Source organism: Microtus pennsylvanicus, chromosome 1 (assembly GCF_037038515.1).
Source record: "Microtus pennsylvanicus isolate mMicPen1 chromosome 1, mMicPen1.hap1, whole genome shotgun sequence".
NCBI lineage: Eukaryota > Metazoa > Chordata > Mammalia > Rodentia > Cricetidae > Microtus > Microtus pennsylvanicus.
In genome coordinates, this window is record NC_134579.1 from 184,705,087 (window position 1) to 184,731,301 (window position 26,215).

The 26,215-nt window shown below is 38.7% G+C and overlaps 1 protein-coding gene across 1 annotated transcript in view; it reads right to left on the reverse strand.

Moving 5' to 3' along the window:
- The window catches only part of Themis (thymocyte selection associated), a 187,381-nt gene extending 164,039 nt beyond the window's left edge, over positions 1–23,342 (reverse strand). The window contains exon 1 of the mRNA XM_075946736.1: positions 23,005–23,342. Coding sequence (XP_075802851.1) covers positions 23,005–23,095 — 91 coding nt within the window. The 5' untranslated portion in view covers positions 23,096–23,342. The remainder of the gene's footprint in view (positions 1–23,004) is intronic.
- Positions 23,343–26,215: the final 2,873 nt, after the last annotated feature.

The window sequence follows — 26,215 nt, forward strand, 5'->3', positions numbered from 1 at the left end:
GTCTCTCTGGCATACAGATAACTGTTATGAAAAGCTGAAGGTCACCCACTGATCACGCCAAGAGTTGAATCCCTCCTCCTTCCCCATCAACAAGATGCAACTGACTACAGACACATAGCTTAGTCCCACAGTAACCAAGCCTGCTGCCTCAAATTGTATCTTCATTCCCCTCCCTGGGAAACCTTTAGCATTGATTCCCTGCTTTGTCTGGCAGGACCGAAGCCTATCTTCAGATCCCCCACTGTCATCTGCAGTGTTAATAAACCTGTTACTCTGAAGGAAAATTCATCTCAGTGACTTTCTCTGTTCCCTCTCTTCTCCATCCATATAACCCAAGATGTAGTAGATTGCAAGTTAAGTTAATTTTGTAAACACTGTTCTACATAAAAAAAGCATTATCATAATACTATATATCAGCCTGGAATAACATAAAGATTTAAGTATATATAAAAATTGTAAGAATGACATTGAAATAGATGAGAGTAACTAACTCTATGCTTTGATTTTCTTCACTAAGAATAAAAATGAAGCTCCTGAAAGATGTTTAGAAATAAATGTTTATGCTTCTCATAAGATGTATGTAATTTGCCTAGCATATTCTAGCCTAGAAAATGAGATACATGGATTCAACAGTTTTAGCTCTGAGAGAAGGATAAGGAAAAGACTGTTTAACATTTGAAGTGCGTTAATTAGAAACATAAACGCACGGTAGGGCTGCTTAATGTGAAAAATCTCAAGCACAAGTCCCAAGCTACCAGAAATGTCATCTATTTTTATCTTATGCTAACAAAGGTTTTGTTCTCTAGGAATAACGATTGTAGGATGCCTGCTTCATGGGAGGTATTCAATGAGTGGTATTTAAATAAGTTGACTGACTACAAATAGAACATGGGCACTCCAGTACCTGCAAAGGACTGCAAAAAGATTGCATAGGGAATCAATATTGGCACTGGCTTAGTTGCGTTCCTGTGACGGTGACAAAATATTCTGAGACGAGCCACTTCAAGACAAAGGGGTAATCCTGGCTCCCCATTCAAAAGTATAGTCTCGAGTGCCAAGGCAGTCAAGCCAGCAGAAACTTGAAGCAGCTGGCACCTTGCATTCACACAATCAGGAAGCAGGCAGCAATGAATGCACCCTGCTGATCACCCTCCCTTTCCCACTTGTATAGTCCAGCATTCCAAGTGGAGAAGGGCACCAGCCACAATAGATAGGTCTTCCCATCTCAGTACAACCCAAGCTCCCAGGCCCGCCTCCCAGGTAAATTTAGATCTTTTCAAGTTGACCACACTAACGAAGACAGGCCCTGTACTGGACCCTCCATCTCAGTGGGTGAGTCAAGGCAATTTTGTTATCTAACCAGAATAGTACTAAAACCTAGGGTAAACACAGCTGCACAGATCGTTGAAGAACTGCACATGCAAGGTACTGTCTGAGAGCTTCCAAAGACTAACAGCTGAGATGGAGTCATGCTGACCCAGGAGCCAGATGACTGCTTTAATCCTGATTGCAAACACACACACACAAAAAATGTTTTGCACATGTGGTCAAATTTTACCTAAGACTTTCTTGAATTGTACTAGATCAGTCTGCTTGTGACATAAGTGACTAACATTGACCATCTACTTCCAAGGACTGAAGGTTATCAATATCTACCAAGAATCTAATAACAGTGGATGGTTAAATCAATTCTTGTCACTTTGCAACAAAAGTCATGTTCTCAGGGAAGTCTGGCATAATGATTTTTCACCTAGTATTTTATAATTTATTTATTTTTTGACAGTCTCTCTCCCACACACATGCTGTAGATCTTGGCCACATCCTCCTCCCACGTTCTTCCCCATTTATTTATTATAAAGAGAATTAAGTCTCCACTAGGTTGCTTTAATAATTAGGGGTGGTTGATTTTACTGAACAGGAACCTATGACATATTTCAAACCATGTCGAAACACACATTCTGTCTTGTGTGGTTCTTCACCATTTTGAAAAGGGCTCTGAATTCAGATAGGAATTAGAATGAAGGCCAACAGCAAAAATAGAATGCTAGAGGCCGCTTGTCCTTAGGAATGGAATCCATCAATAGTTAAACTGAATTGTCAGTAGTTTAATAACTTACCAATGGATAGATTTTTTTTCTTAGTAAGACTAGAATGTCCTAAATAGCAGACATTAAAATTCCATTCCTCTATTGTTTGTGGAGTAAAACACTCACTTAAACATTAAAACATATTATAATATTAACTTGCTAAATACTGTATTAAAAGGAAAAACTTTTTCAAAATATTATTTCTATCTAGAGAAAAGATAAGTTCTCTGAAGCATATTATGAGAAAAGTTCAGGTGGTCAAATTAATAATTGATAGAAGCAATATCAGTCTAGTAATTGTGCGACCACTTGAACATACATTATCATAGAGCATCCCTTGAAATAGTTTTACCACTTTTGCCTATCTCCATCATAGATATCTCACTATGAAAGCAACTGTGAATATAAAGGATGTTTTTCCCATTCTTTTCTCCATTAATAGTAAATAAATGCATTGACTGACGGGTGGTGAGATATCTATCAGGTGGTGAAGGCATGTGCTGTACAAGTCTGGTAAACCTGGGCTTGATCCCTAGAACACACGTTAAGATACAAGGAGAGAACTGACTCCACAAAGTAGTCCTCTGAGTTCCACATGCGCTCTCTCTCTCTCTCTCTCTCTCTCTCTCTCTCTCTCTCTCTTTCATAAAAAAAGAAAACACTTGTTTCTTACTAGACTTGGATAAGTCTGTCTGTTAAAATCAAAACATTAGTTTGGGTGATTTAGGATCTTCTTTTGTTCTAAAGTAAGGTTCATTTACAATAAAGAAAAGAGGTTGAATAGACAAATGGTTCAGAAGAATAATGTTAAGAAAAAAAGAATGTTTAGACATTCACATGATTCATTTTAAACATCAGAGAGGTTTTGCTTAAGATTTCAAAATTAACACAACTACATTTCAAAAGTTCTAGGTGAAAAGCTATTTTTAGTATGTCTAAACTTTTCCTGGTGTCAACGGTGAGGGTTTAATTGTTATTGATGTTATGGCACTTGGGTCTGTGCTCAGAATCCAGACATCGTTCTTGGGCAGGTATTCATTTCTGACAACTCAAAAGCCATCTTTAAAATCAACTCTATGATCCTGCAGAAAATCACTCTTCATCCCTAACTCTTCTATTAAGAAATAAAAATTATAATTACATAGATTAGGAGGTAATTGGGCTAAGAAAACTACTGATCAATTATTTTTCTTTAAAAATTACAAAAATGGTATTGTCAATTGTGGTGATTATCTTGTGAAAAGATGTACTAGGTTGGCTTACATAACTTTGATTAAAATCTCAACTTTTAAATTGAAATGTGCATTGGAACTAAACCAAAATAGGTGTTTGAATAAACACGTGAGGCTTTGACCTTCAGGAGAACAGAGGTTGTATAAAGACATTTTCCAAAACAAGTCTTGTGATTTTTCCCAGGCTGGCTAGGGGCTGCATTCTCACGTGCACACTGGTTTGCTCATCATTTAGTGGTACCTAACAAAGCCAGTCAGTGTCAACAAATGCACAGTTACTGCTCCTGAGACAAAGATTTTCCATTTTCTTTTTAAAAATTTTATGCAGCGGTAAATAATTGGCCAAGCACTTGTACCTGCTAAGTTGTGAGCAATTCATAGAGCTAGCAAAGTCATAGAGTCCGTCTCTTTTATAAAGGCAGCAGCTAATAAAATTAAAATCACGTTCATTTTGTTCCTCACTGTTCCTTTATTGGTAGAAGATGAAGAAAGCACGTACGACCAATCAGTTCCCGAACTCCATTTGGCTGCATTTTATTCCAAAGTCAAGGCTCATATTTAACAACACATAAGTGAGAAATTTTCAAGTGTGACTACCCCCACTATAGATGTAAATAACATTCACATTTGGCACAGCTCCATTGAAGTAAACAACATTGAAAGTACTGGCAGTCATTTTCTTTTACAACGTCTGGGGGGAAAAAACTGAAATCACTTCTCCCCGAGCTTTTCTGCTTGTTTGTAATGCACCTGTTTTAGAGCTCTTTCCTAAATTATAAGGCCTGTTTAAGATAAACTATAGGAAGAAATGTATTCTACTCAAGCACACACACACACACACACACACAGGCACTAGACTTTGAAACTTTGCTTTTGTTCTTACTTTAGATGTAATATCTAATTATATTAAAGTGTAACTTCACATTGACCAAAAGTCTAAAGTCTCAAATATTAGAAAATGAAAAACAAAAACTGTTCCAAAGTTTGCATAGAAAAAAAAATCAAACATCACTCAGAGAAAAATATATGCTTTTTAAGAATGTAGCCTGAAGTAGAACTTTGCACACAAATAAATAAACCAACAGGTCTTGAAACTGCATTGGTGTGCAAATTCTATCTCACAATCATACGTTGCTCAACTCTATACAAGTCTCGCAGGAAAAATTAATATTTATTTCATAATTACTGATTTTAAGTTTCTCCATTTTTAGGCCCCATGACTCTAGATTGCTTGGCTCTGAAGCACAGCTCCACACCTGAGAATTTAACAGTGCACACAAATATGTGAATACTCTATTTCAAAATTTAGATAAGGGTCCTTATTAAGTCTTTATAAATATAAGCTCATTTGGAAAAATACTAGTTTTCTTTGGCTGATTTTTTTTAGTGTGACGTTCATATGTCATTTAACTCTACACGCTTTCATTTCTCTTGACACACTGCAAACCAATATCAGTGTTAAAAATTCATATAAAATTTCAAAAAATTTCATCATAAATACATACAATTTGTAAAATATGAATAGATTTAACTAGAATATCACGCTATAATTTTCAAATTTTCTCTGCTTTCACTGCCATGGCCCTGATTCATTCAATTTAGGTAGAAAAACGTTAAGCTCAATTAGCCATAAAATAAAATATATGTGAGTACTCAAATAGGCAGGATTTTGCCATCTGAATTCTCATGCAAACATTAAAGCTACAAAAAAAAATATGTCCGTCTATGGAATAATTTGCTAAATATCATTATTCAATATAGTTGTTCAACCAGTTTTAGAGTGAATACTTCCTTGTCAAATCCTCAAATTGTAACAAATGAGTAATAATGTGTTGAAAGACAAGGCAAATATGGAGCCATTTCTTATGTGCAATGCATGTTTCTCAGAAATCAAACCTGAATGGGCAGCTGCCATTAGTGTATGGTTATGAGATATTCTTGAATCGATGATTTTTTTATGTGGTGCCAATCATGTTAAGATTTCTCATTTCAACTCTTTTGGGTACAGAACAAGAATTAATTTCACTCTAAATTTAGCTCTTGAAGAGGCCATAGTAGCAGATAATTGACCCCGAAAATGGTTATCATATTATTAATAATAATTACCTCACAAATGACTTCCAAGAATTAAATAACAAAAACATAAGAATAAACTAAATTATTAATAATATTAATATGTGTGCACATATATGCAATGGGTACTATATGTATGTAGAAAAGCACATAAAAGCATTCGTTAATAACTTCATTATATTTATATATGAAGCGTTATTTAATATATTTCATTTTATATATATCTACATATTTATGTGAAGAGATGCGTATATAATATATCCATTGAATATGCTTACATGCCTAAATCTACATTCACACCCCAGTTTCCATCCCACAGTAAGCCTTTAATACATTAACGATCACTACTTTTAACACCTTGTAATAACCCAAGCGTCTCTCCCTCACACTGTCTCAGTGCCGTTTTATATTACCTCTTTTCATCCATAATCTGCTTTACTATTATCTCCTTGTCTTCTGAACCAGACGGGTGTTTGGTTGTCCCTGGTTCGTTAGGTTTCAATTTGCTTTTTGTTTTATAAGGCCCTCTTCTACTCACATCACCCTTGTTGGTGTCCGTGACAACTCACAGGGTACGAAGCCTAGTGCAGTCTCTGAAACAAAAGCCCTCCCCTTCCCCCTCCATCCTTGCCTTGCAAATCTGTGACACCAAGCCTGTCAGCTCTGACCCTTCTTGAGTCTCTGATCTACATTTCTGGCTTAAATTTTTACATTTAAGGGTTATCTGTGCCACTGTCTTATAAAGGCTTCAAGCCCATTGGGCGGCAACAAATACATTAGTGTTGGCCTCCATCCACCACCCGCACTGCTAGTTCAGAAACTCTCACATCTTCCTTGCTGGCTGACTACCAGGAGCTCAGAAACCGAGACGATTTGAAACGACCACAAAACTCAGTTTTGACGCTCCTCTTAGTTCCGTCTCATCTCTTTCATATCCACCCAGTCTACCTCCACCAGAATGGATGCTTGCCTTAAACATTCCAGATAGTTATGGATATTTTTCCCTCTAGTTTTCAAGTTAATTCCAACGAACACGTCTTGATTTTGGAAGGAGAAAAGAGAGCTTGCTTAGCGACAGCATGGCTACGACAAAGGCTGCAGGAACAGGTTCCTATTACCTCACCGCCCTAGGATACGTTTAGAACTTTAGATTCTGAAGAGGACACTCTTCCTGGCTTGATTACTGCTACCTTCTCCTGCCAATTTTATGTGATCTTAATGCATGCATGTAAACACAGACACTGACAGACAGGCAGAAAACATGGATGATGTCTGGTGCCTGTTTCTTATGACGATGGTACATCACCAGATCTGTATTCCACCATTATGACCTCAGTGGAGCCTATATAGGAACTCAGAATCTTTTGAATAACTAAAGAGCCATTTAAAACATGATCACAAATGACCCAGCTATCTAGAATTCCCTGATTGGAGCACATTTGGAATTTTATAATTGGGTATCTTTCTATTAAGCAATTGTCTCTCATTCTAAAAGTTCCTTTTTGCTTAGTCATCTTCTCTTTAGGCTATAAATTAGAAACATCATCATCACTTCTCTGTGAGTGCCCTCTGATTCTCCATCACTCACCAGGGTTCCAAGAGTTGTTTTGTCCTATACAGCACTTTTCACACTATGTTAAGAAAAAAATTAAAAATACATGTCTCTTTTTTTCAGGCCACAGAGTCCTTTAGGGCAATACCACTTCATGTATTTTTTTTTTAGAAGAAACCAAGGAAGAAGTGAAGAGACATAATTTTAAGAAATAATTTCTATGGTTTCAACATATGTCTTCAAGAACAAGCATGATTACAATAGTTATACTATTCAAAACATGGTACTTAAATTTACTTTTACTTCCAGGTGTAAAAAAACATTTTTTGAACACTTACCAATTGCTGTAAGACACACTTTGCATGTTATGTTTATGGACTTGGTCCAAATTATGCTTTAGCTTCTGCAAATGTGTGTGTGGTTTCATCAACATTATCTTCCTTGATCAAGAGTAGAAAGAAGTGTCTTCTGCTGTCTGAATTGTGTGAAGAAAACTCTTCATATTTTTAGCTGAGCCTTGCTTTTTAAGGTCAGTATCTCCAGAAATGCTCTGCTCTGCTAAAGGACGGCTAGGGTTTTCCACCACTTCTGGCCCCATCGTTCCCTCCTTCTCACGTCACGGACCCTTTATTTTCTCCAAAATATGCTAATACACGCATCCCCTAAAATATTACTGGATGATAATAAATCATCACTTGGAAAAACAACAGCTTTTGTAAATTCTGTGAGTCTAGAAAATCCTCAAATTTGAGTCTTTAGAACCCTCTGCCCACATCAAAAAAAGAAAAGGAAGAAAATTTTATGACTTTGGGTTAGTCAACATGATAGCAAAAGCATGAGGTGTAAAAGGGGGGAAAGTTTTTTATCAGTTGGACTTAATTAAAGGCTAAAACCTTTTTCTTCCAGGAAGACATTTAGAAATGAATAGGTGGATCATAAAGAGATAATATCTGCACATTTGGAAAACTGCAAATCAAATACCTAGAATATGTAAAATATTTATATTATTCAACACCATAGAAACACAATTAAGTTAAGGGTTGGTAAATAATATGAAGACATGTTTTATTGAAGAAAAAAACATGCTGTTAATCAATGCAAGAGAAAGTGTCCATCGTTATCATTATTAAGAAATTCAGATTAAAACTACAAGGAGATGTAATTAAAAGATAACACTAAGCTTCAGTGAAGATGTGGTAAAATTGGTTCTTCATGCATAATGAATGGATTATCCAAAATATCTCTGAATGTGAAGCAATCTAAGTGTCTGTTTTGGGCCTTAAACAAAGAAAGTGTGATGCATTCCATACAATAAAATACTATTAGGAGCAGGAGGAAACAAAATATTAAGTTTTATAACATGGATGAACCACAAAAGCATGATACTAAGTGAAAGATGCTGGGAGCCAAAGAAGAGGTGACGCATGACTCATATATGAACTGTTTATGGAAGGCAAATATTCAGACATAAAGCCTATCAATGGCTGTTTCAGACTGGAGTAGAGAGTGGGGGTTGCTGAGAAAACCACTCAAGCTAGCTCTGTGATGCTATAGAAATGGTCTTAACTAGGCAATGATGACACAATATTATCTATCATCCTGCAAGAAACCACTGACTTGTATACTCAAGAGCAGGTTCTATAGGATGTAAACTATACCTCAATAAAGACACCAGAAAAATAGAATGGAAAGAGGCCCCTGAAGTTAAAAGCCTGGATGCATGAAGGAGATGGATATTTTGGTAAAACCTCAAAAGCAGAATATGGAAGACAAAGGATATGGGAAACTTGTATATTTAGCAAGCTTCAAAGACAAGTGTTTAAACCAAACGGATGTGTGATATAGGAGTTTTGCAAGACATGAAGAGAATTCTAGCAAAGCTTTAATGCGACTAGCCTGCATGCTTGTGTAACAGTGAGAAAGACATAGGCAAAGATGGGGGAAGGACCGGTAAACCAGAAACTTAAATAATGGGGCAGGGAGACAATGTAGAGCTTTATTGTTCACTCAAGCTTCTATTTTGAGATAAAAATATGGGAATGCCATAGAAGGGTGTTTACAGAGGAATGAAATGTTCTATTTCACATATCAGACACATGATTCTGGATACAGGATGAAAGGCAGACTTCAAGCTTCCCAGGATGTAATCAGGTAAACAAGTTGAGTAAAAAAATTGATAATCATGGCAATAAATTTTGATGGCTTAAGTTGAGGCAATAATTCAAAGTAGTACAAAGGGATAAGATTCTAGGTAAAGCAAGAGGAAAGAAATGTCAGCATCAACATTTCTCCTTCTTAAAGTTCATTTACACTTTTGTGAAAATTAGACGAGAATACATCAAAATATTAACAGTACTTATGTTTGTAGTGTTACGAATAGTTTATGTCTCTACAATTACCAAAGTGCCAAGCTTATGAATATAATTTTATGAAGTGAAAAATAATTCTTAAAAAAATTAAGATTATAATGCACTGAGTATTTGCCAAAATTTTAATCGCCACCAAAAACAAAATGATGGCATATATAAAATAAACTGTGGTAATGTTAGTAAAAAAGAATAGTCACAGAAGCCGCAGAAAGTATTTCCTAAATGCTAAGTGGTGAACTCACTTTGCTATGAACAGGTGGGAACAGCTTTACTCCAGTAGGTCCCTTGACAATGTGTGATTCAAATATGTGAATGTGTAATTACTTTTTAGTTGATAAAGACTTCACCCTGATCATAATAAATATAACACTGTATCATTGTTCTGGTGAGAATGATTAGGTTATGTTAAAGGTTGCATTTTCTAAAGAACCTCAAAATAGTAGTGATTTCAGCAATAAGCCATGCAGTTTAGTGTACTGCATATTCAGTAGAGGCAGATGAGGACCGGTCTCTCTTAATTGTAGTTACTTAGCAACTAAGACTTTGGGGGTTCCATTTTGACAGTTTCCAAAGTCTACAAGGACAGAATATGTCAAATTATTCATTGATTCTTAAAGTATACATTCCTAAATGACAGTAACTAGAGCTCATATAGTCAGCAGTGTAACTAAACCACATGATCCCAAGAGGGTACGAAAAGACAAGACACCCACACATTCAAAAATAGAATAAATTAAGACCTTTTTTTCTCCATTTTGTTTCTTGACTGTAAACTGTCTTTCAAATAATTGAAGATGATAATGATTACAGAGATCAACCTTTTTATAACTTGTTATAATTAGGCAGGGCTTGAACCCCAAATAGATGATGTGTCTATGGTAAAGATAATTTTGGAATTGTTATTCTCTAACTACTTATTACAAGGTAGACAATCACTTTGCAAGATGTCTACAAAGAAACTTGAGAGTTGGACATTTCAGATTAGATGAAGAAGGAAACACTCACACCAACCCAAGCATCTCAGTAGGGCCCAGTCCATCGCTATCTAAATTAAGCAAAACTAGAATTAGGAAGATTGTTGCACACATGACCTGATGTTTCTTGCCCTTCAGATCTCTCATTTTCTGTATCTTCTCTGCTTTTCAGAAAGTCTTTCCTGACTGCCTGATCTTACACAGAGCCCTGTTTGCATCAGCCGTCCCTGCCACATGCTATGCTATTGATGAGTATGGCCTTCCTTGCTTGGACCAACTCTGTCTTCTGCACCTCTCCCCTCAACTGCTCTGCTTCAATCCCATAACTCTCATCCCTGCCCTGCTTGTTAACCACATGAAGCAAGCTCTTCACAGGTCTGTACTTGCTGTCCTCAACAAGAAGCTGATTTCCCCAGATATTTGTAGTGCTCACTTCCTGTGTGGATTCAAACCCCTGTTCAAATTGCATTTCATCAGAATTGTCTTAACCCTAGGAAAAATGCTAGGGCCTTGGTTGAGATTTAAGGGACATGGAAACTTCAACCTACATTTTGAGAATAGAAATGTAAAGACTTGTTCATATGTGGGAAGAATAAAGTTAAGGGGTGAGTCCTGATTGCCCCAGTAAAAACATACCCCGCCCTTCTGCAGCATTGGCTCTACTTGCATGCATTTAAAAGTGTAATTCCTCCAAAGAGAGGGGAGCTTTGCATTTTGTTCCTATATGTAATTCTGGCCTCATGGACAATAATTTTTGATAATGAAATTTTAAAATTTGTGCAATGTATTCCATGCTGATGCAAGCATAATATTTGTCTATAAAACATCTTTCAATAAACCTTCTCATTTAGTTACTACATTTTATTCTTTGTAATTATGATTTGAAGTTAATTTCTAAAGGTCTGGTATTTGTGCACATTTTATATGCTAATTGGATTACCTAATTGTCACATGAAATGCCAGTGAGGTTTATATACCCATCACCTGGCTCATCTTGGTTCTGCTCATGCATGCCTACGTGTGGCTAACCTAGCTGCTTTTCGGTTTTGGTTTTTGATACAAGGTATCACTATGCAGCCCAGGAGGGCCTCCAAGTTGAGATCTTCCTACTTCCTGCTTTTGCCTGCTGAGCGTGGACTACAGGAGTGCCACACCCCACTGGCTTCCTGCACAGAGTTTTATGAATCATTCTTGTACCTTTCAGGTTTAAAAGATAAATGATGATTTATCATTCCATGACCATTTTGTCAGTAGTGCACACTCATACACACACAATGAAGAAAAGATGTAAAAATCTTTTATGTGGCATATGAACTAGTCTCCGTTTTTGTTAATTTTTACATTTTATATTTACTTAACTCAGTGTTGGCAGAAATTAGGAAGCCAGGATATTATATCCTGTCTACTGCATTTACTGTGGATATGGCTTTTATTTGTAGTTTATCCTCTTCCAATTCATGATTTGGTGTATATATATATAAAGTTTAAAATATTTTAAATGTATTTAGATTTTTTTATTTATATGAATGATCTGCATTCATTTCTGTCTATGGGTCATATGTGCACTTGGTGCCTGAGGAAGGGATAAGAGGGAGTTAGCTTCTCCTTTAACTGAACTTACACAGACTGTGAGCTTCCAGGTGAGTGCAGGAGAGAGGCAGCAGCGAGTCTCTTCACCACTGAGCCTTGTTTATGGCACCCTAGAATTTACTTTCTTGAGTTCCTAGCTTAATATTTTTGAGGATTTTTAGTGAGTTTTTGTTAATGTCTTAAATGTTACTGGGGTGGGTTTTTTTTTTTTTCACTTTTTGGCTTTGTTTTTTCTCTTTGTATTCTGTAGGAATCAGTATGATTCAAATTGTCTGGGCTTTTGTTGTTGTGGTGACGAGTTATTTTGTTGTTTTTGTTTTGTTGTGTTTTTTTTTTTATTTAGAAATGGCTAATAAGTTTTCCTTGCCATGTATCACTATTTTTTTTACGAAGTAATAATAGTTTCTATGATTCTCAAGATAACTATGAGTTACTTGCCTATCTAAATGTATTCACTTTATCTTAGCAACCTTCAGAGTGAGGCCAATCTTCACGTAACAGAGGCCAAGGCAACTGCTGCAGGGTTAAGTCAAGGATATTGCTCACATTGAACTGACCCAGGGAGCTGAGTCCTGCGTTTATAATCTACAGCTTTCCCTCACCTTAATAGGACAAGAGTACATTCAAAATATGAGTAACGGGCCCGTTAGAATGTTCTAGCATGGTTCCTGTTACCATGTGGTTTTCAGTTCAAAGAATTTAGTCTAGTACCACAGAACCTAATATCACCTGTCAGCTGCTTCCAATTTCAACTTCTGTGTCTTAAAGTAGGGCATACTTCAAACCATAAGGTAAAAGAAACATCAGACTATTAAAAGAAAAGGCCACAATACCTTGTTCTCTAATGAAACTGAATAAAAGTAATTAAAAGCAAAAGTTAGCTAAATTAAATCTCATATGAATAATCAACAAATAGCCACTGAATTTAAAAGAAAGTAAATAGTAATTAGAATTAAGATAATGAGCCCAAAACTGATCATTCACACTTGTAATCTCGGCGCGGTAGCCTGGAAACTAAAGCAAGAGGACCCAGTCTAAGGCCTACGTGGCTCTTTCTTAAACATTGAAAAGGAACTGAGGCAGAATGATGATGAGTTTGGTCTCAGACTGGGCTACAGGGCAAGGTCCTATCTGAAAATGTCACCTGACAAAAGTACCTAGATATACATTTTAATATTAAATGCATTTATCAAGAAGGAGGTAATCATTTTAAATGATGCAGTTCAACACAGAGCATCAGAGAGTCCAAGAAAGCAAATGGAGATTCAGGAGCAGAAAGTCATGGTGCTCGCCTTTGATCCAAGCACATGAGCAGCAGAAGGAGGCATATCTGAGTCTGAGCCTAGCCTAGTCTACGAATAGAGTGCCAGGACAGTCAGGACTACACAGAAAAACCCTGTCTAGAAAAACAAAGAAACAAAAAGAAGGAGGAGGAGGAAAAAAAGAAAATTAGGTCAGAAATCAATAAAAGACACCAAACACTAGAGACCATTAGTAAAACCAAACTCTTTTCTGTCCAAACAACTCTATATTTGGGAGTCCTGACACATGAGTTCTACCAACTTTGCGAGAAGTTAGAGAAGTTAAAAAATAATTTTTGAAACATTACCTTAGAAAATAGAAAGCAGTAAAATCTGCAGAGCTCATTTCAGAAAGATAAAGCTAACGCAGATCTAAAATAGGTAAGTCTACTGGCTAATTTAGTTATGGTTAAATGTGAAAATACAGGGGGAGAGAGAGAGAGAGAGAGAGAGAGAGAGAGAGAGAGAGAGAGAGAGAGAGAGAGAGAGAGAGAGAGAGAGAATACAATGAGCCTTGATAGCTCTGTGGACAAAGTGGACAGTCTGATTGTGGCTGTGGTGCTGAGACCAGCCATAGTCTACTGAGATGACGGAGGACATCTTGTTGGTCCTTATCTAGGATTCTAAATAGTGGTTTCTATTCCAGGAGAATGCTAGCCACTAAGGAGAGTGTCCCAGACCCAGGTTACCGAAGCTGTTAATAATACCCATGAGGAAGCTATTGACATTAGTCTCGAAGGAGGACTGTTTCTCAGTTCCATCTGCAATGTGCTACCTTCAGTGAACAACTGGGTCCCTGAGACCCTCTAATAAGGTTCTTCACTTTCACCCCTTGTCTTATGGAAAGAGTGGGACACCCCAACTGCCCTGACACATGGCCTCACGCATATAACAAGCTCTCACCCAAAGCTCTTCAAGCACTTCCCTGATGAATATTTAAAGACAATTTATCATGTCGTTGCTGGGAATTTATCATGTCGTTGCTAAGGACCTTTGGAAGAGCAGACAGTGTTCTTAGCCACTAAACCATCTCTCCAGCTTAAAGATAAACAGCATTAACTTTAAAACCAACTCATCATGTAAACACCTATAAAACATGGAAAAAGGAGAATTTTTTTAAGTAAAAATTAAATGCCAGTGCTTAGAACTTAATAAAAAGATTTTAGATGATTTTCTTTATGACTAGAATAAGACAAGGATTCCCACTCCTGGGGTAGCCCCGCCCTACTACAAAGATAAGAAGAAACACAAAAATAGCTATGATCAAGAGCAAGTCTTGAGGACTTCTAAGGATATCAGTCTCTACTTAGGTGAGCCAATGAAATAAAAAAAGATACACTACTAGAATTCATATGAGAATTCTTCAATATGCTGACAGTCTTTCATTGCATCTTCTATTTTACTGGGAAAAGAATAGGAAAAGTGAAGTAAATTGTTATCAGGTTACCATAGAAACAGACGAACATGTGTGCTTGTGAGTATGTTCAGGGAACTGTCCTAGGATAGATGACCACACTATTGGCATTTTCTAAACTCTAATAAACTATCTAGAAATGGCTTTATATTTTGATCCTTTTACGGATATATTTTAGTATTTTTAATTATATGAATGTGTATAAGACTCTGTGGGACATTTACATGGAGTGCGGGTGCCCACAGAGGCCAGAAACAGGTCCCCTGGACCTGGAATTTCAGGTGGTTATGAGCCACCTGACATGAGTGCTGGGAACCAAACTTCGGTCCTCTAAAGAACACTGTGTTATCGGAATCCATGAGCCATCTCTTTAGCCATTGTTTTCAATAAAAACCAAACAAACAATTTTCCTGGATCGGATGCTAAAGAACTGAGAACATAATTAAAATTATTAGTGTTTAGAAATCCCTCCTTAAAATGTCTTCATTGGCATGGTCGTAGCATGGCCAGGGTCTGTATTGATGTCTATGACCCATGTTGCCACTGCAGGCCACAGGATGCCTAGGGTATAGACTGCAACCTCTGGTCATGTGTGCATCTGGAGGCTGTGCTGCAACCAGGGCCATGCTGATCTGAGTGGTCTGTGATGTCACCCAGGGCCATAGTGTCTTGGGGTCAGGACTGCTGCCAAGGGCCATGTCTGGTGGCTCTACAGCAGACAGAGTCTGAATTGAAGTACGTGGTGCCTTTCACCGCTGAGGGCGGTCCAGATGCCGAGGCTCTGATCAGTTACCTGAGACCATGTCAGTGTCTGAGGGCCATGCTGCTACAAGGATCACACTGATCTGGGTGACCTTACTTCCCCAGGTCTGGGCTGTTGCCAAGGGCCATGTGGACTTAGTCCGTGGTACAGTTGTGACTGGGGTCTATACTGATGTCCATTGTCTGTGTTGCCATGAAGATCATCAGAGCCAAGCTTGTTGAAATCCAAAGGCTGAGGTGAGCTGGCCTTACCCCTTACTGACCCTGGGATAGCTGGCCCTGCCCATCACGGGACTGAAGCAAGAGTGTTGGCCCCTGCAACCAGGAAAGATGACCCCACCCCTCACCACAGGCTTGCACATCACATGGGCAGCACTAGAGTTGACACTGTTATAGGGAACACAACCCTGAGAGAGTGAGCATAGCAGAGCTGACCCTGCTCTGCCCCTGTCAACCATGTGATGGCATGGGTGAGGGAAAGATGCTCTCCCTCGCTACCCACAGCAAGCAAGAGCGGTGGCCCTGGGATTCCCTCACTGGCTGCAGCAAATGGAAGAGTGGACCTGGTAACCCATCTGGGCAGTACACTAGAACTGACCCTGTGGGCAGTGACACAGATGACCTGACCCTGAGGCCATGAGAGCCATGGGAGGAGGAGACATGACTCCCCCCTCCAGTCTGCCATATGGTAGCATGGGTGAGAGAAAGATGCCCTCCTTCCCACCCCCACTCCCCATCCCACCCTTCTGGCCAGCTACCTGAGGCAGGCATGATACCCCCCCACACACCCGGGTCAGGCGAGTGTATGACCTAGCACTGCCCCTCACTAGCTGCAACAACAGAAGAGTTGGCCCTGTATTCAACCAGGATAGCAGCCTAGAGCTGACCCTGTTTGAGGGGATGAAGGTGAGCCAATCCTAAGGGCCTGAAATGAGGAGAGCTGACCCGCCACCAGCACACACACACACACACACACACACACACACACACACTCACACTCCCCCTATAGCGCGTGATCAAGAGAGAGAGAGACAGAGATGGCCCTGCACCTTGCCTGGGCAAGACAGTGGAGCTGGCTCTGGCAGTGTGAGTGTGGACGAGCGTGACCCAAGGGCCTGATAGCAAGAGAGCTGGTCCCACTCCTTGCTCAGGCTACATTGGGTGGGCTGGCTGATACAGTGCTGGAGAGCTCACCCTGGTGGAGCCTGGTGGAGATAAAGGAGAAAACTGGCCAGTGGACCAGCCCAGCTACCAGCCAGGCCCAGAATGAGGGTTATGATTTGGCCCACCCCAGCACCCACCTCACTGGGGCATATGGAGGCAATGAACCTACAGATCCAAAATTGTAGGATCTCCATGACACAGGACAGTGACAGAATATCCAAGAGGAGCCCCAGTGAGGGCCCGATATGGAAAGTGTAGCCAGAGGCCTCAAACCAATTGCAAGCAAAGACAAAAGGACAAAAGATGAGCTACAGCTTTCACAGCTACAAAACTATTCTTATTTTTTGTTTGTTTGCTTTTTGTTTTGTTGGTTTGTTTTGTTTTGTTTGTTTCTTTGTTTGGTTTTTGATTTTTGTTTTGTTTTGGGGGAAGTTTGCAAGGGTGAAGGGCAAATGAGGGTAATGGGAAAATGGATAGGATAAGAATGCATGATGTGAAATCCACAAAGAATAAAAGGGTTTTTTTAATTACTGTATTAAGAATTCTACTAAATAGTTACAGAAGAAATGGCATCAAGTTTTTCTCTAAATCTTAACAAGCAAAGACTTCTAACTAAAAGTTTAGTTATGCTGGGCCCTGGTGGCACACGCCTTTAATCCCAGCACTCGGAAGGCAGAGGCAGGTAGATCTCTATCATTTCAAGGGCAGCCCGATTTACAAGAGCTAGTTTCAGGACAAACTCCAAAGCTACAGAGAAACCCTGTCTCGAAAAATCAAACACACACACACACACAAGAAGTTTAGTTACAAAGTAGTTGATTAGTATGGATGAAGTAGTGGATTCACTTCCCAGAACCACAAAGAAAATGACATGAGAAACTCAGACAAGGGGTCATTTTGCCAGCTGTAGTATACAAGCCTACGACCCCACTACTCCGGAGCCTAAGGCAGAAGGATCGCATTTGAACTACATAGCAAGACCCTGTCTCAAAACAACAACAATGAAGTTTGATACTCAATCCAACCTTATATGGATCCTGGTGGCAACTATACAAAGAATAAAAATTTCAAGTCAATAATGTCCTCTAAAAGAAACACAAAGTTGTTTTAATATTAAAAACCAATTCAGCAATATCTAACTAATCTGATTGTGCTGCATATGCAAAGCCTTGCTTGATATTAATCAATGTAGAAACTTATGTAATCATTATACAAGCTACAGGGGGAATATTTAATAAAAACACATACTCAGGGATTTTATTTTAAAACCCATTGCTAACAAGGAAACAATGTTCTGTAACCTAAACTGCACAACTTCAATGGCGAGTTACGTACGGGTGTTTTCTGTGACTGTAAACGTGATAGGGTTCCGACTCTCACTGTTAGCCTTGCTTCATTTTCTCCTAGAAACACTAACCAGCGTTTCAATGGGAAGATGAAGGTACAGTTCTGGGAAGGAGAAAACGGGCCTTACAAAATCTGAAGTGTCTAAAAAAAAAATCAATAATCTAAAATGTAGGTATTAGAGACATATTTTCTTAAAATTCAGCAAACACAACAAACAAAATTGAAAATGTGGAAGGGTTCCCAGTTGGTTTTCTTGTGTTTGACTTGGTGTTTGGGGGATGGATTCCCATATCTTAGGCTGGTCTGAAGCTATTTATCTCAGGATGGCCTTCAGTCTTTGGCTTCAGTCTCCCTACTACTGAGATTATGGGTATGAGTAACTGCAGCTGCTTAAGATACCATTCATTAACACAACGATGTGAAAAAATACTCAGAAAAAGTGTGAAAACAGTGAAGATACAAAAGAAATTTACAAACATTACTGACCAAAAAGAAAAGACATAGCTTGAGAGGCATTTCCAGTTCATAGAGCAGAATTTTATAGATCGTAGCCTCGTTAATTTTCTAGATGTTAATCCTTCTCTAAATGATACACTGCTCATCAGAATTCAGATAGGACTTCTGCGGAGGTTGACGAGTGAATTCTAAAATGTATATGATCATTCAAAGAGCCCAACTTGAAGAATAAGAACACATTGGAAAGCCTATTCCGCAGCAGTCGCTTCCAGTTTGGCTGCACTTTAGAGTCATCAGGGAGATGTCTCGGGACAGTGACACCTTACCTCCTACATAATTAAATCTGCACTTGTAAGGGACACACACAGACATCGATAATCTTAAAAACGTGTCAGATGTCAAACGTGCAGTCAAGAGAACCACAGCCCTGCAGCATAATCTCATACAGCATGTAGGATGAGCGTGCAGTAATGCTCCAGTTCCGTATGCATTAAGACTGATAATCTGTCTTAATAGAAACATAAAATGAACAGCCCTGCGTCTGTGTCTGGAGAAGCAGAGAAGCTACGGGAGGAGATCCTGGTCTGAAACACAGTGTTTATGACTATGGGACACGATACAGCATGAGCAAAGGGAGCTTTTCGACCACGTAGGGTGTGGGATCCCTCTAATGCTATCACGTGGAAAGCAGATGGTCTCCGTGAGTTCAATGCCAGCCTGGTGCATAACAGCGAATTCCCATCCAGCAGAGTTACATAGTAAGATGCTGTCTCACTTTCTTTCCTTTCAATATCATTGTACTCATTAGCTCTCTCTAGATCTTGGCCCTCATGTCATAGCATATATACAAAACAATTGATTTCAGGCAGACCACAGATACAAAGCAAAGGCTAAATAAGTGAATTTCAAGAGGCTAACATAGTATTTTCATAATTCATGATAAATAAAAATTTCTTTAGCAGCATGTAATAGAATTGTAATGGCAAACTGATCACTCTAACAGTAAAATTGAAAACTTCCCCGCATGAAAAGGTATTCCTAAGAAAATCAAATGGTAAGCTTCACAGACGAGAAGATATTCACACCAGAAAACTTATTATGATATATATATACATATATATGTATATATATTTCATCAAGTCACTAACACAAATTTATAAACCCTAATATAAATGAGCCAGACCCAGGAACCATGTCCTAAAGAGAATCTGCAAGCATCACGGAATAGAAGACTATATGTCCTGGATTTCATTAGACAGAAGGCAGATGTGAAGTCAAACCTGGGCTCTTTGCAGGGTTCCTACCAGAAAGACTAAAAGCAAGATAACCAGTGACAGAAAATATCATCAGGTGTGTTAACAGGAACTTTCAGAGCCATCTAATGGAAATGTAGACTGAACAAATGCTTAGGAAATTTTTCTTCCGCCACCCATCAAGCACAATATACACACCATTAGACATAGCCATTTTGCTTGTTTTTAATATCTTTGTGAACATGGATGTATAAGAGAATTTCATGATAATACACTACCCGTGACTTTAAAGTAGAAATAATCCAAATGTCCTTCCACAGTAGAATGGCTAAGTAAATTTTGGTGTATTGATCCACTACTATATTATACACTACTAGAACTGATGGCCTTCACCTATAAACCTAGGTTCTCAGTAGGTTGAAGCAGGAGGGTCGCTATCTGAAGACATGCCTGGGCTATAGAGTGAGTCCAAAGCCAGCTTATGGAACTTAGTAAGACCCTGTAGCAAAATAGAAGTGAGAAGAGGGTTGGGGCTATTGCTTAGTGGTAGTGCACTTGCATAGCATGCATAAGGCCTTAGTTTTGGTCCCCAGTACTGATATAAGAAAAGAAAGAGAGAAAGAAGGAAGAGAGAAAGGAAGGAAGAAAGAAAGAAAGATGAAAAACAGAAAAAGAAAGAGAGAAAGAAAAGAAAGGAAAGCAAAACAAATTGTATAGAATAGTATAGATTAACTTTACAACACATGTAAGCCAGCCAAAAGAGTACATACTATAATTTTCCATTTACATGAAGTTTATAAATAAACAAAAGTCATGGAGTATTGGTTAATTTGGGGAAGAAACTAGATAACAATTGAAAAGTATTTAAGATGTGTCTTCTAGAGCACTAATTTTCTATTTCTTGAGTGACTGTTACATGGATGTACTTAACTGCGGAAATTCATTTCAATTAAGTGATAACATAGTAATAAAGTATAAAGGAAGAAGACAGTAATGGATCAAGTTTCTTTTGTGAAACAACTTACTGTTTCTTTAAGTTAACATATAAAACCAAGAGAATCTAAGAAAGCTCTTTGTTAGATTTCCTAGAGAAGTAGCTGTTATTTTTTAAATGCACTTTAAGTCTCGGAACAGCTAAGTCAGCTTTAGAATATTGAGCAAAAATAAGGGAATCAGATGCACCTGTCATTCAGAAAAAAATCAAATGATTGGGCACAAATAATGAAAACATCAACTAACAGACTAGAAGAGGTATTTATTTCCAAGACAAAGGATGCACGTGTGAGTATATTATCTGATGGTACTGAGAAATCTGACCTAACTTGTAAAAAAAAAAATGTAAAATTGGATCCCTCTACATCTCATATCAACGCATCCTGAAAATAAACAAAGGACCAAATATAAAATCTGACACTGTGAAGCTGTTACAAAACAATTCTTCATAGGTATACAGAAAGACTTCTTCTGTAAAGCCCTAAAAGCATTAACCGTGAGATGAGAAGCAATGGATGAACAGCTTAGAAGTGTAAATTCTGATGTGAAAGGGAGTAGATTGATGAAAGATGGCCTAATTCCAAATATCAGTTCACAAACTTGAGTAAACTCTGAGGGCGACTAGTACAAACTCGGGAGTATGGAGGTAGGAAGGTGTGCATGTATCAACCTTTTTTTTTTTTTTGGTATGGTAAAACTGAATAATTGTTTCCTAATTTGTGATAGGGATACATCTTGATAAACCCACTGGAAACTCCCAAATTCATTGCATACATTAACCAACTCATGATCATAGCTCAATCTATTCTATCCTAATCATGTACAGAACATGCATTAGAACAGCGAAGGAAATCAATTCCTTTGTTGTTGCTGTTTGTTTGTTCTTTTAGACAGGGTTTCTCTGTGCAACCCTGGACTGGAACTTTTTTTTTTGTAGACCAGGCTGACCTCGAACTCAAAGATCTGCCTGCCTACGCCTCCAGAGTGCTGGGATTAAAGACATGTTCAGCCTCTGCCTGCTACAAAATGCCCATTTCAAAACCAAGTGTTTAATGCCCCATGTAACTGATTGACTACTATACTTAAAATAAAAAAAGAAAACCAGAATGGCTGTGCATTTCTACTACACTGCAAAGCAAAAAAAAAAAAAAAAAAAAAAAAAAAGTGGAAATCTAACCATAGGAAGTCAGGGACAGGTTGTAAGTGGGAAAGCCAACCATTCTTTAATTTCCGAATACTTTCAATAGACCCAGTTCTTTGTTTTGCTTTAATTCTCCTGTTCTTATAAGCAGAAACAGATATCTACCTAGAAAATGTTTTTCAGTACTTTATATATAATCAAACTAACTTTAAAATGCTAGAAAACATATTGGGGATTTTCCTTACAGTAGTAAGCTGTACCAAAATTCACCAGCCTAGTTTTCAATAATTTTCAGTGAACTTTAACTCTTCAACACAGAGTTTTAGAGGAATTTTGTGGACAATGGGTGCTAATTTCTGTATCTTTACATAGAATTTGCCACCATTTATGTAGCTTAGTGGGGTCACTACAGAAAGAGGAGCGTAAATGCAAGGCAAGCTTAGAAGTCCTTCTGAACTTGGAAGTACTTATTTGTAAGGATTGTGCCTTTGATGTCACATTCATTTTGGGTGAAGCAAAGCAAACTCAGCTGTTCTTTTCTCCTTTTTGTGTTTTTTTTTTGAATAATCTAGAAATAAGTATCAACGACATTTTTTTGGATACACCTAATCAACACTTGATCATAGCTCAATCTGTTCTGTCCTAATCAGGTGCAGAACACGCGTTATTACAGGGAACGAAATCTTAGTTGTTATTTGTTTGCTTTTTGAGACAGAATTTCTTTGTGTAGCCCCGGTCATCCTGAAATTTCTTCTGTAGGCCAGGATAGCCTTAAAATCAGACATCTGGCCTGCGTTTGCCTTCCAAGTGCTGGAATTAAAGACCTGTGCCACCACTGCCTGCTACATCTGACAAATGCCCATTTTGTACCTATTTTAAACACCATTTTATGCTCCCCCCTTTTTTTAACCCAATCACAACAATGTTCAAAAAGTAGGCAGAAGTAGCACATCATGTGTGTTGACTTGTTGAATTCTTATCAAAAAAGGATCCCCGTTCACATTGTTGGATATCACCATCAACTAAAGCCTTAGTTTCTCCCTCCTTCACCAGCTGCTGGGTCTCCACTCTTCAACAGTTTGTTATATTTGTGTGTGTGTGCGTGTGTGTGTGCTCACCTTTCCTTTGGAAAACTCAAGATTTGTGTTTGTGGGTACAATGAGGTTCTAACCTAATCGCCATGCTAGGCCACATACACAGCCCTTCGTGTATTCTTTATTAAAATCTCTCCCACAAATTCCCAAGAGACTTTTATAAAAACTTTCCAGCAAATTAAAAAAGTAGACAAATGCTTACCTTCAAAGTAGATGCCTGACTGGATTTCTAAGACCCTGGGAAGGGTCCTTAGATCAAGGGAGTGAACAAATTCTTCCAGCGATACCGCCATGGCTTTGTCTTGGTTGGTGTGCAGATCTGATTTTTACAGAAACTTGTGGCTTCTGGATGTCAATTGTCTGCAGTCGCTTTCTTTGCTCATAATTCCTCCCTCTAGCAGGCAGAATGTCAAAGGGGAGCCAAACCGGGGCAGAACAGGTACTTGTCCGCAGTGGTTACTCTTCACACTTTCTACCTGGAGCAGAGAGGATGTCACACTGCAGCCAAGCCCAGGAGGAACAACTAGAGCAGGGGAAGGCTGAGAACAGGCAGGAGGCAGAGTGGGTAAAGCCCTTGTTCTTCTTCTTGTGGCTTCATTTCCTTCTGACACTGAAGCAGGTGTGGGGGTGGGGTGTGTTTGTCTGAACTGTCACTACCCAAAGTAATGAGGTTGGCAAGTTGCCAGTACCTGTGCATCCACAGTGGTGGTGAGACTGTGAAGAAACAGGCACCTGTGGTGTGACCACTGCACATGGCCAGCAGGCAGGAGCAGTGTCTTACCTTAAGGGTGGCATGACATCAGTGCATTACCTCTCTGCATCTGGAGTTTAGCTTGGTGTTTTATTTGCATACTCTTGGTGCTTTTATATTAAACTTGATTACAAAAGAGGCCTGTGTCAGCTGTTTTTGGAAATCTGGTCCTCAGAAGAGGGTGGGAAACCACTTTTATCTTTTCACATTAAAATTTTTGCTGAACCTTAAAGGAAGGTGGGGGAGAGTGCTACATGAAAGTGGCTCAGGAATTACTGCAGTAGACCATGGGAGCTTTCTGGCCTCCACAGTGTGAAGGAAAGTCTTTAAGGGCAGTGCTTAGAAACATGACTCCTGGGCTTCGCACAGCTTCTCACTCGCAAACATTTCCTCTTCAGAACTCACTTGCTGGTTAAATGTAGATTTAAAAACTAACTAAATAATCTGCATAAGCTTCCAATTCCACAATTCTGCTCTGACGATCAAAGTTTAAAGTTAAAAATGCCCAAAGTCAAAGGAAACAAGAGAAATCTTCTGAAAACTAATCTTTAACCCTCAAAATCAGTCTTTGTTTGTTTTCATTTTTGTTTTTTTGGTTTTTTTATTTTTAAACAAAATATCACTCTGAAGGGTAGACTGGTCTTAAACTCTTGCCAATCCTCTGCTGCTGGGCTGGGATTGCAGGCATGTGTCATGTCATGTGTTGGAATTACAGACATGTGTTATGTGTTGGGGTTACAGGCATGTGTCATCACATCCAGTTTAAAGCAGATTTGTTGTTATTGGTTTTCTTTTCCTAATTTAACTTTTATTGTTTCTTTGTGGAATTTTTTTTGCCTTTGACTAGATTTTTTTAAATTTATTTTTAAATGCATTTTACATACCAACAACAGTTAACCCTCCCTCCCCTCTCTCCTTTCCCACTAGCCCCAGCCAACCCCCTATCCACTCCTCAGAAAGGATAAGACTTCCCATGGGGAGCCAACAAAGTCTGGCACATTAAGTTAAGGCTGGATCAAGCACCTCCATCCTGCATCAAGGCAGAGCAAGGCATCCCATCATAGGGAATGGGTTTGAAAAGCCAGTTCATGTACCAGGAAGAGATCCTGGTCCCACTTCCAGAGTCCCCTCAGACAAACTAAGCTACACTCTGTGATCCATATGCAGAGGGTCCTGTTATTTCCCATGAAGGCTGTACAGCTGTCAGCCTAGAGTCTGTGAATTCCCATGAGCTCCATCTGCTCAGCTGTCTCTATGGCTTTCCAGTCATGTTGTTGACACACACACCCCCACTCATATAATCTTTTCTCCCTTTCTTCCACAAAAATCCAACACCCCTTCATGATAACGGTCTTGGAGGGATCAAAGATACAAAGAACATACCTAAACATAATAAAGACAATTTACAGCAGCCGACAGCCAACATCAAACTAATTGGAGAGAAACTCAAAGTGATTCCACCAAAATAAGAAACAAGATAAAGCTGTCCACTTTCTCCATATCTATGCAATATAATACTCCAAGTTCTAGCTACAGCAGTAAGACAACTAAAGGGGATCAAGGGTATACAAATTGTAAAGGAAGAAGTCAAACTATCTCTATTTGCAGATGATGTGATAGTATGCATTAGTGACCCCAAAAAATTCTACCAGGGAACTCCTACAGCTAATAAACACCTTCAGTAATGTGGCAGGATAAAAGATGAAATCGAAAAATCAGTATCCTTCCTATATACAAATGATAAATGGGCTGAGAAAAAAATCAGAGAAACATTACCCTTGACAATAGCCACAAATAATATAAAATATGATGGGGTAGCTCTAACCAAACAAATGAAATACAAGTATGACAAGAACTTTAAGATTTTAGAAAAAGAAATTGAAGAGGATATCAGAAAATAGAAAGATCCCTCATGCTCTTGGGTAGGTAGGATCAACATAATAAAAATGGAAAATTTTTATTAACACATTTTCCAAAATTACCAAATGCAATCTACAGATGATTCTATGCAATCCCCATCAAAATTCTAACACAATTCTTAGTGGATTTCACATCATGCATCTCAAAGGCATTCATTTCCCCATCTTTTCACATCATCCTGTGCCCTTGGAATCTCCCCCACAAAATAAAACAAAATAAAATCTGAAAGAAAAGAAAATTCTCATTGTGGAAGCTGTAGCGTGACATTGTGAGTCACACAGTGTACCCTATTATCCATATGTCTTAATTTCAAGTGTTCACTATACCAAGTCAGTGGCCTAGTTCAAGGCCTCCAACCTTGATATTGTACCCTCACTGGGAATCCTCTTGGATATCCTGCTGTTGCCCTGTATCATAGAGGTCCTGCAACTTTGGGTCCTCATGACCAGTCTGTAGATGGAGTCAATGTTGGGATTACCAACTCATATAGCCCTGGTTCTGGGCCTGGGTGGTTGCTGGATTGGTTAGCCTGCCAGCTCTCCCTCATCCTCAACACCAGGGTGAGATCTCCAGCACCATCTGCCTAGCTAAACCCCTGTGGCAAGCAGCAAGGGTGAGGTTGGTTCTCCTGATTTCACACCCTCAGGGTTGGCACACTCACACCTATACCACCAAAGCTAGCTTTACTGTGTTGCCCAGATCAGATGCAGAGACCACTCTGCCAAGTGGTGCAACTGGTAAG